Genomic DNA, 15,404 nt, shown 5'->3' on the forward strand with positions numbered 1-15,404 from the left:
TGCTGAATTGTGGTGACTAGGGGATTTACAGTAACTTCATTGCAATGTTAACGTAAGCCTACTTGTGACACGAATAAATAAACTTTCAACTTTTCTCATGGAGTATAAATTGTTGTTCTTTCAAATTCGGCATTTTTCTGTCCATCTTGATGAGTGCAAGGTAAAAAGCTTCATCAGCAAGTCTTTTTTCAGCAATATTCAAGTTCTTAATTTCAGAAGTTGTTCTCACTTCTAACAGACTGAAACAGTCAGGGGATGAGGAGGGAGAAAAGAAAAATGAAGTTGTGGGAATAGTGCTGGAATTTTATTTTGATTAGGTTGCATTTGCTAGGAAAAAAAAACTTACATTTTAAAAAAGGCCGAGCAGAATACTAAATAGTTTTAGTTCAACATCATTACAGGAAATAAAGCTACTCAAACAATGTTATCAGTGAATTAAATCATTTCCTTGAACCTACTAAAGGTGCAAGCATTCAAACAAAAGCAGTTGTCAACAACCTAAAACAAACACCCTTCTTTAAACAGTAATTTATTTGCGTGGAGGAAAGGAGGAAATAAAAGCACTGCTCTTCATAGACTCATTTTAGTTCATTATGAGGATTCACACCTACCCTCCTCACTACCACGGTTTCTAATTTATCACATCAGAATTATTTAGCAGCAGGGATTAAAATTCTCCTTTACTCATCCCTCAATTTTAACAACTGAAATACAACAGAACTGTAGTTAACTTTGAGATATGCCAACTAACTGGAATTCTGGTAAATTTCAGTTACCGTAAATCATGGCTTATGCATAGACCTGACGTGGAAATTAATCTCCACGCACCCCACCTTTGCAGCCTTGACATGCTTTTTATTCACTTACTCCATTAAGTTGACCCCATTTTGAGGAATTTTGAAGCTCGAAAGGCCAACAATGACAATATGGTTGAAGCAAGGAAACATTGTAAATTTAGCTCTGACTTCTGTTCCGTGCTCAAACATGATCAGCTACCTTTGGAAATAAGAACCAGTTTATGACATCCATGTCCATAAAAGTAAAATTATAAAAAGCAAACTGTTGAACAGGATGCCACATCCAGCTGTGAACTACAATTTTTGTTCACTACTTATGCAGAATTTCACAGCTGCTTTTGACATGCCTTTAACTAGTGTAAAGCCACTTGACAAATGTCAAACTGAATTAGAAATGTGAAGTGTTTGTTATTAGAAGAGATATTCTTACCATCTTGTAGACACATAATCGGTGTATGGTGGACGAGATCGAATTTCACGAGCTAGACCAAAATCAGCTATTTTTATAAGTTCTGGTCCCATACAAAGAAGGTTTTCTGGTTTCATGTCACGATGAAAGAATCCTGGAATACAACACACAAATAAGAGCAGAATCAGAGGATATAACAGTTTCCTGCTGCAATAAAATGCTTTGCCCTACTCAATCATTTTTCTCCTACTGCATCCACCCATCCATTTTCTAAAGATGGCAGAGTTTCCTTTTGATCATTCACATTTGAGCATCTCTGGCAATGTAATTATTTATTGCCCTTGAAGTTGGGAGTGAATGGCCTTCTTGAACCTCTGCAGACCATGTAGTGAAGATACTCCCACAGTACTGTTGGGCGTTTTAGGTGGTGGGGTGCCCAGATTTTGACCCAGTGACAATGAAGGATGCACTTCCATATCATGATGCTCTATGACTTGGAGGAGGAGATGTACCTGTACAACCATTGCCCTAGTCCTTCTCTGTAGTGTGGGCAGTAGGTTTGGAAAGCACTTTCAAAGAAACCGTGGCAAGTTGTTGCAATGCATTTTGTAAGTGGAACATGCTGCTGGCACCATGTGTCAGTAGTGGAGGATTGAGCGCCAACCAAGCAGACTGCATTGTCCTTGGTGGCGTTGAGCTTGAGTGTTGTTGGTGGTGCACTCATCTGGGGAAGTGGAGAATGTTCCATCTCTATTCTCAAGGATTGCCACTGGTGGAAAGGCTGCAAGAGTCAGGAGACAAGTCACTCATCACAGAATACCCAGCTTTTGGTAGCTCTCAGCTCTTATAGGTAGAGTACTTATATGGTTGATCCAATTGAGTTTCTGTCCAATGACAGAATTGCCCAATCTGTCCAATTTCCCCCCACCCCATCCACCCACCATCATTCAATTATGGTAATGCTGTTGTGAATGTCAAGAGGAGAGGCAAGATACTCTTTCTGGAGACAAAAATTGTCTCCAAAATTGTGGTGCAAATATTCCTTGCCACTTATCAGCCCAAGGCTAAATAGTGTCCTGGTCTTGCTGCATGCAAGGATGGGCGGATTCATTATTTGAGGAGCTGGAAGCAGTGAATGAAACTAACACTAGAATCATCACCCACTTTTGACCTTATGAAGCAAAGATCATTACTGAAGAGGCTAAAGGCCTGGGACACTACTGTGAGGAACTCCTGCAGTGATGCCCAAGCTGACGTGATGGGATTCCAACAACCACAGCCATCTTCATTACGGGGGGAGGCGGCGGTGCAGTGTTATTACATAAAAAAATAGGAGCAGGAGAAGGCCATTCAGCCCTTCGAGCCTGTTCTGCCATTCATTGTGATCATCCAACTCAATAGCGAGATGTCACCTTCCCCTATATCCTTTGATCCCCTTTGCCTCAAGTGCTTCTATATGCTTCTTGAAAACATACAATGTTTTTACCTCAACTAGTTTCTTTGGTAGTGAATTCCTCAGGTTGAGCAGTCAGAGTGAAGAAATTTCTCCTCATCTCTGTCCTAAAAAGTCTAGTAAGAAGTTTAACAACACCAGGTTAAAGTCCAACACGTTTATTTGGTAACAAAAGCCACACAAGCAGGGGATTGGGGCTTCGAAAGCTTCTGTGGCTTTTGCTACCAAATAAACCTGTTGGACTTTAACCTGGTGTTGTTAAACTTCTTACTGTGTTTACCCCAGTCCAACGCCGGCATCTCCACATCATGACTAAAAAGTCTACCCTGTATCAGAGGGTGGAGCCTAGCGACTGTATAAAATCCAGCGCAGTGCGGATTTGGGCCTACTCTCTCTCGGGAACTTACCTTCACAGGAACACCAGGAGCAGCCAGGAACTCGGTGGAGAAACAGGCCATCAGGGATCCTGACATCACAGGTTCAGACCAGGGAGCGGCCTCTGATTGGTGAGTTGTGAAATATCTTTTTAACCTTTTCATTTCTTTAATATTTTAGTTCAGTGGGACTAAATAGAATAGTGATTTAGATAAGATTTAGGTTATATTTAGTTCCAATTAGCTCTTAATATAGTGGGCACTAACCGAAACAGTTTAGTGAGTAATTAACTTGGTTGACCGACCAATTTAGTTATTACTTAAAAAGAGGGTTCACACAAACTAAATTTAAATTAATTAACTAACAGATGTCGGTCACACCAGTTCTATGCTTCACTTGCGACGTGGGTAATCAGAGGACTACGTTTGCAGAAAATGTGTACAAATGAAATTCACTTAGATAGACTGGAGTGTCAGGTGGACGCACTTAGGAGCATGCATGTGGCAGAGAGCAGCAGTCAGAAGTTTCAGGAAGGTGACTGCACCTAAGGTTGAGGAATATAAATGGGTGACAGTCAGAAACGATAGGCAGTCAGTACAGGAGCTCCCCAAGACTGTCCCCCTCCCTTTCTCAAACAGATACATTGTTTTAGATGCTGTTGGGGAGGAAAGTGTATCAGAGGATGATGACAGCAGTAGCTAGGACAGTGGCACCACTGCTGGTTCTGCTGTACAGCAAAGTGCAGACATACAATGGTAGTCGGGGATTCAATAGGCATAGTCAGGCATTTCTGTGCCTGCGATAGACACTCCAGGATGGTCTGTTGCCTCCCTGGTGCCAGAGTCAATGGTGTGTCTCAGCAGACACAGGGCATACTGAAGCAGGAGGGTGAACAGCCAGCGGTTGTGGACCACGTTGGAACTAACCACATAGGAAGGAAGGAAGGAAGGAAGGAAGGAAGGAAGGAAGGAAGGAAGGAAGGAAGGAAGGAAAATGTGGTTCTGCAAAATCAGTTCAGGGAGTTAGAAAGGCAGCTGAAATGCAGGACCACTAGCGTTGTATTCTCAGGAATACGCCCTGTGCCACGTGATAGCGAGGCAAGAAATAGGAAGATAGTGTAGCTTAACAAATGGCTTGAGAGTTGGTGTAGGAGGGAGGGCTTCAGATTTTTAGACCACTGGGATCTCTTCCTCTGCAGATGGGACCTGTACAAAAAGGACAGGTTGCATCTTAACTGGAAGGCCACTAACATCCTAGCGGGGAGATTTAATCATGCAGTTCAAGTGGATTTAAACTAATAAGGCAGTGAGGTGGGATCCAATTCGGCAGGACAAGTCAGCAGATGGTGGAAGTCAATAACAAACAGTCAGTCGAAAAACAACTTCAGGAGGGAGGAAACGTAAAAAGACAAAATGTACACTGAAATCTGGAGTATGTATTAGAGATAAGGCTCAATATTATCAGGGATCAACAAACAAGGATAGAGAGAGAGAGAAACAAATCAGCAAGACTTATTTAAAGACCGTATACCTAAATGCACGCAGTATTCGAAAAAAAGTTGATGAGCTGACAGCACAAATAGTGGCAAACGGGTATGGTCTGGTGGGGATTACTGAAATGTGGTTACAAGAGAATCAGGACTGGGGGTTGAATGTTCAAGGATATTCAGTATTTCAGTAGGACAGACGACAAGGAGTAGGATGCGGACTTGCTCTATTGATTAAGGATGTCATCAAGGTTGTATTCAGAAATTATATTGGCACTGGAGACGAAAATGTTGGGTAGAAATAAGCAGCAAGGAAAGAAACATTGCTAGGAGTCATTTACAGGCCCCCGAACAGTACTTTAGAAGTAGGGCAGAGTATAAATCAAGAAATGAGCGGGGCTTGTGAAAAAGGCACAACGGTAATTATGGGTGACTTACCATGTATATTGACTGGATTAACCAACTTGGCAAGGGTAGCCTTGAGGAAAGATTCATAGAGTGTATAAACATTTTCATAGAGGATCTATTTCTTAGAGCAGCATGTTATGAGCCAGCCAGAGAACTGGTTACTTTAGATCTGGTATCTAATCAGGAAGGATTGATTAATGGCCTTGTAGTTAAGGATCCAATTGGAAGGAGTGATCACAGCATGATAGCATTTCAAGTTCAGATTGGAAGAAAGAGGACAGAATCACATACTCAAGTTTTAACATTGGGCAAGGGTAATTATGCAGGCCTAAGGAAAAAGTTGACCCAGTTGGACCGGGCAAGAGTATTAAGGAGGAGGACGGTAGAAGAACAGTGGCAGTTGTTAGGGAGATTATTAAAGACAAGTCAACTAGGGTACATTCCCGAGAGGAAAAGGAATTGCAAAAGGGTGAAAAATCATCCATAGCTTAATAAGGAAATCAAGAATAACATAAGGGCAAAAACAGAGTGGCAGCGGGGAGGATTGGGAAAACAAGAGGTGACTAAATACAATATTGAAAATGCTAAAATGGACTATGAAAGGAAGTTAGCTGAAAACATAAACAAAAGTTTCTATTAGTATATAAAGAGGAAGAGAATAATGAAAGTAAATGTCGACTCTTCAGAGGATGGAAATGTTGGGACAATAATAGAAAACTTAGATGGTAGAGACACTAAACCTCTGTCTGTGTCTTCACAATAGAAGATAAGAATTCTGTCCCAAAACTGCAGTTACAGTGGAACTTGGTGAAATTACTATAACCAGGGAGAAGGTACTCAGTAAACTGAAGGGTTTAAAAGTAGGTAAGTCCCCAGGACCTGATGGCCTACACCCTAGGGTGTTAAAGGAGGTGACAGCAGAGATAGTGGATGCATTAGTTATGATATTCCAAAATTCCCTGGATTCCGGAAAGGTCCCGGTGGACTGGAAACATGTTAATAATGATGCCCTTATTCAAGGAAGGAGGGGGGCAAAAAGTGGGAAACTATAGACCAGTCAGCTTGACCTCTGTGGTGAGAAAGTTGCTGGAGTCAATCATTAAGGAGGTGGTAAGTGAACATCTGGAAAAGCAAAGATCAATTCACCAGTGTCAGCACGGTTTTGTGAAAGGCAAGTCTTGTTTGACAACCCTGTCAGAGTTCTTTGAGGATGTTTGGCCAGAAAAATAAAAGGGCAAATTACTATTTAAATGGGAAAGATTCAAAAGACGTCTGTGCAGAGGGATCTGGGTGTCCTTGTCATGAGTCTCAGAAATTGGGTATGCAAGTGCAGAATGTTATAAGACAAATTGAATCTTGGCATTTATTGCAAATGGCCTAGAGTATAAAAGTAGAGAAGTGTTATGGCATTGGTGAGACCACACTTGGAGTATTGTGTTCAGTTTTGATAAACTTCTTTGAGGAAGGATGTGGTGGCCCTGGAGGCAGTTCAGAAGAGGCTCACGAGAGTGATTCCAGGTTTGAAGGTGCTGTATGAGGAGCGGTTGAGTAACTTGGGCTTGTACTCGCTGGAGTACAGAAGAATGAGGGGAAATTTGATTGAAGTATACAAAATACTCAAGGGGAAAATTAAATGTTACCCAAATGTTCCCCTTTCTTGAACAGTCTAGGACAAGAGGTCATAGTTGTAGAGTAAGAGGGGGGAAAATTCAAGACAGAGATGAGAAGCTACTTCTCAGAGGATTGTGAATCTATGGAACTCACTGCCCAGAGTGCAGTGGATGCAGAATCAATGGATCCAAGAGAGAGATCGATAAATATTTGATCAAAAGCAGGATAAAGGGGTATGGGGAAAAACGCAGGGAAGTGAGGTTAGGATGAGACGAAGATCAGCCATGATCATACAGAATGGCGGAGCAGGCTCGAAGGGCTGAATTGCCCATTCCAGCTCCTAATTCCTATGTTTTTATTCTCAGACTATGACCCCTGGTACTGGACACTCCAACCATCAGGAACATCCTTGTTGCATCCACCCTGTCCAGTCCTGTTAGAACTTTATAGGTTTCTATGAGATCTCCCCTCATTCGGAACTTCAGCGAATACAATCCTAACAAACTCAATCTCTCCTCATACATCAGTCCTGCCATCCCAAGAATCAGTCTGGTAAACCTTCTTTGCATTCTCCCTAGAGCAAGAACATCCTTCCTCCTCAGATAAGACGACCAAAACTGCACACAATATTCCAGATGTGGCCTCACGAAAGCCCTGTATAATTGCATCAACAGTAAGAAATCTCACAACACCAGGTTAAAGTCCAACAGGTTTATTTGGTAGCAAATACCATAAGCTTTCGGAGCGTGCTGCTCCTTCATCAGATGGAGTGGTCTCTGTTCTCCAACAGTGCACAGAGAACAGTTGGAGAACAGAGCCAGGAGGTCATGCTGCAACTGTACAAAACTCTAGTGCGGCCGCACTTGGAGTATTGCGGACAGTTCTGGTCGCCGCATTATAGGAAGGATGTGGAAGTGTTGGAAAGGGGGCAGAGGAGATTTACCAGGATGTTGCCTGGTATGGTGGGAAAATCATATTAGGAAAGGCTGAGGGGCTTGAGGTTGTTTTCGTTAGAGAGGTGGTTAAGAGGTGACTTAATAGAGGCATACAAGATGATCAGAGGATTAGATAGGGTGGATAGTGAGAGCCTTTTTCCTCAGATGGTGTTGGCTAGCACGAGGGGACATAGCTTTAAATTGAGGGGTGAGAGATATCGGACAGATGTTAGAGGTAGGTTCTTTCCTCAGAGAGTAGTAAGGGTGTAGAATGCCCTGCCTGCAGCAGTGGTGGACTCGTCAACGTTGAGAGCGTTCAAGTGGTTATTGGATAAACATATGGATGATATTGGAATAGTGTAGATTAGAGGGGCTTTAGATTGGTACCACTGGTCGGCGCAACATCAAGGCCCGAAGGGCCTGTACTGCGCTGTAATGTTCTATGTTCTAATGCCTTTTCCCTGTAACCCTCCATTTTTTCCCCTTTTCAAATAATGATCAAATTCTCTTTTGAAAGCCTCAATTGGCCCTGCCTCTACCACACATTCAGGCAGTGCATTCCAGATCCTAACTACTGGCTGCGTGAAGAAACTTTTGCTCAAAGTCACCATTGCCTCATTGCCAATTACCTTAAATCTGTACCGTCTGATTCTCAATCCTTCCACGAGAACAGTTTCTCCCCATCAACTCTGTCCAGACCCTTCATGATTTTGAATATCTCTATCAAATCTCTTCTCAACCGCCACAGCTCCAAGGAAAACAGTCCCAGCTCCAATCTATTTACATAACTGAAGTTCCTCATCCCTGGAACCATTTCCCTGAATCTTCTCTAATTTAGTCAATCCTTCCTAAAATGCAACACCCTGAAATGGACGCAATACTCCAGTTGAGGCTGAACAAGTGATCTAGACAAACTTAATATAACTTCCTTTCTTTTGTATTTTATGCCACTATTAAATGAAGCTCAGGATGCTGTATTCTTCATTAATCACGCTCTTAACCTGCTCTGCCACGAATGATATTTGTTCATTTACACTAAGGTCCGTCTGCTCTTGTATCCGGTTTAGAATTGTACCTTTTAAAATATTCTCTCTGCATTCCTCTTACCAAAATGAATCACTTCATACTTTCCTGCATTAAATTTCATCTGCCACTTGTCCACCCATTCTCTCAACCCATGTCCTTTTGTCCTACACCATGGTTTTTCAATATTTTCAATTTTTGTAACATCCACAAATTTTAAAATTGTGCTCTGGATACCAAAGTCTAAGTCAGTAATACATCAGAATGGACAGGGGTCCTAACACCCATTCCTCGGAGATTAAAGTATAAACCTTTCAGTGCAAAACATAATTCATTGCTACTCTCAGTTTCCTGTCACTTAGCCAGATTATGTTGCTATAGTCCCTTTTATTCCATTAGTTCCAATTTTTCCCACAAGTCTGTTTTGCGGCACCATATCAAATGCCTTTTGGATGTCCATACGCTCATCAACAGCATTACCCGCATGAATCTTTTCTGTTACTTCACCAAAACAAGTTAAACAAATTTCTATACTGGTTTTGCTTGCCCTGAACTTTCTTTTCTAAAAATTTCACCGAGGTCTATAACTGCTGGACTAGTATCTATGGCCTTTTTTGAACACGGGTATAACATCTGCAGTTTTCCAGTCCTCTGGCACCCAACTGCATTTAAGGAAGATTGGAAAATTATGTCCAGTGCCTCCACAATTCCTACTCACTTCCTTCAGTACCTTTCGATGCATCTTATCCAGTCCCGTTACCTTTTCAACTCTAAGAGCAGATAACCTATCCAATACCGCCACTTTTCAATGTTAAATGCTTCACATATCCGAATTACCTCCTTTTTCATCATGACCTGGGCAGAATCTTCATCCTTGGTAAAGACAGGTGCAAAGTAACAGTTTAACACCTCAACCATTCCCCCTGCCTCCAGGTATATGCCATGGGATCTTTATTGCCCACTCAAACCATTGGAACAGGCAGAGGGGGTCAAACCCTCAGTATTGTATTGTACATTACTATCAGTTTAGATGATGTACTGCAGTCCTAGTGGAGTTTGAACCAATACTGATTAAACTGAGTTGAATGTTATGAATGATATAATAATATCTAACAGATATTAAATGATTATTTTCTATCAGCTGTAAAACATGCTAGAGCGGTTAGCACTGCTGCCTCATAGCGCCAGGGACCTGGGTTCAATTCCAGCCTCGGATCGCTGTCTGTTGTTTGCATGTTCTCCCCGTGTCTGCGTGGGTTTCCTCCAGGTGCTCCAGTTTCCTTCTACAGTCCAAAGATGTGCGGATTAGGTGATTGGCCATGCAAATTTGCTCCTGTGTGTCAGGGGTGGACTAGCAGTGTAAATACGTGGGACTACGGGGATAGGGCCTGGACGATGCAGGCTTGATGGGCTGAATGGCCTCCTTCTGCACTGTGGGAATGCTAGGAATTAAAAAATGCCAGCTGCCTGTATTGTTTTCAATGATGTAATGTGACCTTCATTAGCAATCATTTGTTTTGTTTAAAGTGCAAAATATTATGAACGTGTGCAAGTGTAGGTTGAAAGAGCGATGTGTTAGCAGAACTCAGCAAATACAGAATAAATTACCCAAGGTCAAAGAGGGGGACAATGAGAGGAACCAGGTAATTTATTTCTCCCCAATTAGATCCAACAACTGGGCTTGAGTAATGGACAGAATGATTCCATTTTTAAGAAACAGATTTTTTTCCATTAAACATTTTATTTTGTTGCTAAGCTGTTAACTATATTCTTGAATTGCTTGGGCACTTTTCTTCTCAAATAGTTTTGAACACCTACCATGTTTGTGGATAAAAGCTAATCCTTGTAGTATCTGGTACATGATATTTCTAATGGATGATTCAGGAAACAGTCGGTTTCTATAAAGAAAAATAAGTTATTAGTTTCAACAAGTACAGGATTATCATTTGATGGCACTGGTGCTCAAGTGTTCCTTTACTGACAATATATTTTATTGGCTTGGAACAGGGCAAATCTGTTATTCCAACAATATTGTTAAGTAAGTAAAGTGACATTAACTCAGAGTTCAGCTTAAATGTTGCGATGCAATTCTAAACATGCTGCATATTCAGGAGATACAAGGCAATGATAGTGTTCTGAATGATTAATTCACTGCAACAAGATTAATATATGTTACAATAATTAGATCATAATATTTAAAGTACATTCACTGTTGCAAATGTTTGTTTTCAAAACACTTGTTGCCTCTGCAAATATTCAAAGTTTCACTCAGAACCACGATACAATTCTCAATTCAGTAGCTTTGCGATATACATCAATAAAATTTAAATGGTTTTATTTTAAAAGATACTAAAATTAATGAATTTCAGTCAAGTCCTGTGTCATTTTCAATCAGAGGTCATCTGGTGGAATAGTTTTCAAAAGCACGGCAACCAGCATTTCAATTAAGTTTACGATTTGGGAATATTCAAGCTCAAAACAATCAAAATGGCTAGAAAAACCTGTCACATCATGACTTTTCCACAAATCCTTTCAAACAATTGTTTATCTTCACCAATTTTCTTCTAATTTCTCCCAAGAGCACTTAAACCAACTGGGATGGAATTACACAAACACAACAACTTGTCTTACCCAATCAACCACTGTCACACCTGAGAATCCAAATAACATCAACGTTATTTTGATCAGGGTGCATAACAGTCAGTTGTTTTTTCACCTTTGCCCAGCATCCATACATCTGTACTTTTTAGGATCAGTCATTGAGGGAGGACAGTGATAGGGCGGCACGGTGCCTCACAGCACCAGGGACCGGGTTCAATTCCCGGCTTGGAGCAGACTTGTGCGGAGCCTGCATGTTCACCGTGTCTGCGTGGGTTTCCTCCGAGTGCTCCGGTTTCCTTCCACAGTCCGAAAGATGTGCTGCTTAGGTGCATTGGCCATGCTAAATTCTCATTCAGTGTACCCAAACAGGTGCTGGAGTGTGGCAACTATGGGATTTTCACAGTAACTTCATTAGTGTTAATGTGAGCCTACTAATAAAATAAACAAACTTCTTAAAAAGTTTTTTTTAAAGTTGAACATTAGTTGTGTTTTCCCATGTCTCAAACTCTTAATAGGTCAGTACAATTACAGTTCTCCAGTCACACCTTGGATGAGATCACCCATATTACTACAGGCCAGGTATGGAAACTGGAACCACTTGATCCATGACAGTTCTACCTGAATACTATACATACTAATTGTTATGTTTTTGGAATTTTACAGCAGATGTTTCCACAAGTTTAGCATTACTGAAAGTTCCTGTATCAGATGGACTTCATGTCTTGACCATGTCTTCAATTGTCTAATATTGATGTGAATGGCCCTGAGGTCAAAGGACAATCACCATTCTTTCTCAACTTGATGGATTATATCACATTTAGTCATATGATGCTCATCCTTTGTAGGTGTTGGAACAGGCACTCTATTGGATTGTGGATCAAGCTATTAGACACATTCACTAAAAATTAAGGAATCGATTTTCTGCTTTTGACACAATCAGAAAATTGCACCCATAACTGCACTTGTTACGTTCAAGTTGGATAAAATTTATCGTCATAATGACAAACAACCTTTCAATGACAGTGCTATCAGCAAGCATAATAGAAAAATAATTGTTCCTTTTACCCCTCATGCCATTAAAATGTACTCCATATATTTAAGAATAGTAACTCGGTGCAGTTTATTTGTAGTTTTCCAATGGGTTTTATCACTAAGATAAACATTTCCATTCAGAACACAAAGTCCACCACCAAAAATAATTTTTAAAAATTATACTAACAATTTAGATCAGATCAGCCATGATCTTGTTGAATGGCGGGGCAGGCTCGAGGGGCTAGATGGCCTACTCCTGCTCCTATTTCTTATGTTCTTATGTTCTTATAGCAGTTTCATTGGTGCATGAGTCATCTTAGTATATTATTTTTGACATGAAAAAGTTGATAAAAATGCACCTACTGGTGTCCATGTTTAGGAAAATAAGCAAAATTTGAATAATATTGCTGATCTGGGGAACTGCATCTGAATCCATACAAGATTAAGATAGGCTACTGCGGAAGGCAAGGGAGGAGACTGCAGATGTACCTTAATTTTCAAATCCTCTCTGGCCACAGCAGGTGCCAGAGAACAGCTAATATGATACCATTATCTAAGGGAAGTAAGGAAAAAACCAGGTAATTACTGTCCAGTGAATCTAACATCAGTGGTAGCTGAAAGAATTCTCAGGGACAGAATTAATCTCCAATAGGGAGAAGCAAGGATTAATCCAAGATAGCCAGGGGGAGAACATGTTTAACAAATCTGATTGCATTTTTTGAGGAGGTGACTATGTGTGTAGACGAGTGCAATGCAGTTTTTGTAGTCTACATGGACTTCAGTAATATTTTTGACAAGGTCTCACATGGGAGACTGATCAAAGTGGCAAGAGCCCATGGGATCCAAAACTGGCTTATTGGCAGAAGGCAGTGCGTGATGACTGAAGGTTGGTTTTGTGACTGGAAGCCTGTGACCAGAGGTGTACCATAGGGATTGGTGCTGGGTCCCTTGCTATTTGTAGTATACATTAATGATCTAGATGTGGGGGGTATGATCAGTAACTTCGCAGATGACATAAAAATTGGTGGTGTGGTAAATAGCAAGGAGGAAAGCCTTAGATTACAGGATGACACGGATGGGGTGGTCAGATGGGCAGAAAAGTGGTCAATGGAATTTAACCTCAAAGTGCAAGGTAATGCATTTTGGGAGGACTAACAAGGCAAGGGAATACACATTTAATGGTCGAACACTAGGATGTACAGAGAACCAAAGAGACCTTGGGGAACATGTCCATAGATCACTGATGGCAGCAGAATAGGTAGATAAGATGGTAAAGGTGGCATATAGGATACTTGCCTTTATTAGCCGAAGCATAAAAAATAAGAGCAGGGAGGTTATGATGGAGCTGTATAAAGCGTTCTTTAGGACACAGCTAGAGTACTGTGTGCATTTCTGATTGCTATACTGCAGGAAGGATGTGATTGCACTAGAAATGGTGCAGAGGAGATTCACAGGGATGTTGGCTAGGCTGGAACATTTCAGCCATGAAGAGAGGCTGAATAGGCTATGGCTGTTTTTCCTTCAATCAAAGGCGGCCGAGGGGGGGCCTGATTGAGGTATACAAAATTACGAGGGACACGGATAGGGAAGAAACTTTTCCTTTTAGTAGAGGGAACTGTGATGGTGAAATTAAAGTGATGGACACAAAATGGTTACCTGGCTCACAAAATGGACTCTGGGAAGGGACATTTAGAGGCACAGACAGTTACACAGAGTTAAAACCTGCAGTATCTGAATTGCTGCAGGAAACTGGTCAGACCTGGGGCACTTTAAGACTTGAGATAAAGAGCAGACCCAGAACAATGAGTTTGATAACAAGGTCAGCCACTGATGGAGACATAAATACATAAATGTATGTATATCGAAACCAGTCATTGATAGAGGACATAACTGCATGAATGTATCCGTTCTATGTACAATGATGTGTTAACTGTCCATGTCCATACCTGTCTGCTTGTAACGATGTGTTAACAGCTACTGTCCGTACTGCCTATTGTCTAAAAAGTATAAGAGATGCTCAACTACCATTGTGTAGTTGAGAAGGTAGCTGTTCAATAAAACCGTTTTGTTGAACCTCCAAGTCTGACTCCAAAGTGGTAAATTTCCCACAACAATTGGCGTAGTTGGCAAGGATCTCATTGCTGGTAAGTTCGATCGATTGGCCACGATCGGAAAGCTGCAGTAGAGATCACTGAATCTGTGGAAGTCAGACGAGGTCAACAATACAGTTTAAAAAGGGTTAAAATTAAGGGGTATTTATAGTGATAAGTATTGATTGTATATGGTATTATAGTGATAAGTACTAACTGCTGATGATATAGTGTTAAGTATTGATTGACTGTTACTTGTGCTGACCGACTAAAGGACAAGGAAGTGCCTGTCTCAAACGCACAGCCTTAGACCAGTTGTTAAGAGGGGAAATCCCCCACGCGAAGGTCAGGACCCTGAAGTGGATGTAGAGGCACCAAGGGCACTTAGGATTGTGAAGCACAAGTGGCAAAGGTCGGTTAACATCAAACTCTGTAGTGGCGAACAAACGCAGAGTTTGCCACCTGTTTGCATGAAAGTTTGTATAGTTGGGTACTGGACTGTCATGTTGTAAAGCGGTGCAGAAAAGGAGCTGATCAATTCTGACCTAGAGCCGGACTCCGGTGGAGATACACATTGCTGAGGCGGTAATAGTGGAGCTGTGAGTATAAATTGAAACCCTGAGACGGTAGTGAAACATGGTGCTAGAGTGGTAATAGTGGCCAGGGGTAGTGAAGTCCCTACGGTAGAGAGAACACATTACTCAGACGTAATCGTGGCCGTACAGTGCCTAAAACACGTTGCCAAGGAGGCAATAGTGACCGGGGGTAGTGAAGTCTGCGAAATGGCAGATAAAGAAGTTAAGAGAGGACCTGCAGGATCTCTTATTGAAGTGTACATGACAAACAGATGAGCGTTAATAAAGAGGATGCAAAGGGATGGCTGGGATGCTTCTCAGACCTTAGAACAGCAGAGAAAGTGGACAGATGGGGAAAAGAGAAACAAGACAAAGAAGACAGGGGTATCATTAGTACATCAGTTAGCGGGACTAATTGAGCAAGTAGTCGCCTCCACCAAAAAGTGGAGTGAAGATAAAGAGAAGATTAGAGAATTAGAATCCAGAGTAAGGGAACTGGAGAAACGAAGTGTTAGAAAAGAATCGATGGGGAGGGGAAACTGTTCCTCTACCTCCTTATGAGTCCACACGACAGGGATCAACCGCTCCTCCAGCAGAGTGGGAAACGCT

The 15,404-nt window shown here is 41.5% G+C and overlaps 1 protein-coding gene across 3 annotated transcripts in view; it reads right to left on the reverse strand.

Moving 5' to 3' along the window:
* The window catches only part of mak (male germ cell-associated kinase), a 70,699-nt gene that overhangs the window by 28,456 nt on the left and 26,839 nt on the right, over nt 1–15,404 (reverse strand). For all 3 annotated transcript variants that reach the window (XM_078213255.1, XM_078213257.1, XM_078213256.1), the window contains exons 5-6: nt 10,316–10,395; nt 1,228–1,360 (exon numbers count right to left, since the gene is read on the reverse strand). In XM_078213255.1, coding sequence (XP_078069381.1) covers nt 1,228–1,360; nt 10,316–10,395 — 213 coding nt within the window. The remainder of the gene's footprint in view (nt 1–1,227; nt 1,361–10,315; nt 10,396–15,404) is intronic.

The sequence above is a fragment of the Mustelus asterias genome, chromosome 5, assembly GCF_964213995.1.
Source record: "Mustelus asterias chromosome 5, sMusAst1.hap1.1, whole genome shotgun sequence".
Taxonomy (NCBI): Eukaryota; Metazoa; Chordata; class Chondrichthyes; order Carcharhiniformes; family Triakidae; genus Mustelus; species Mustelus asterias.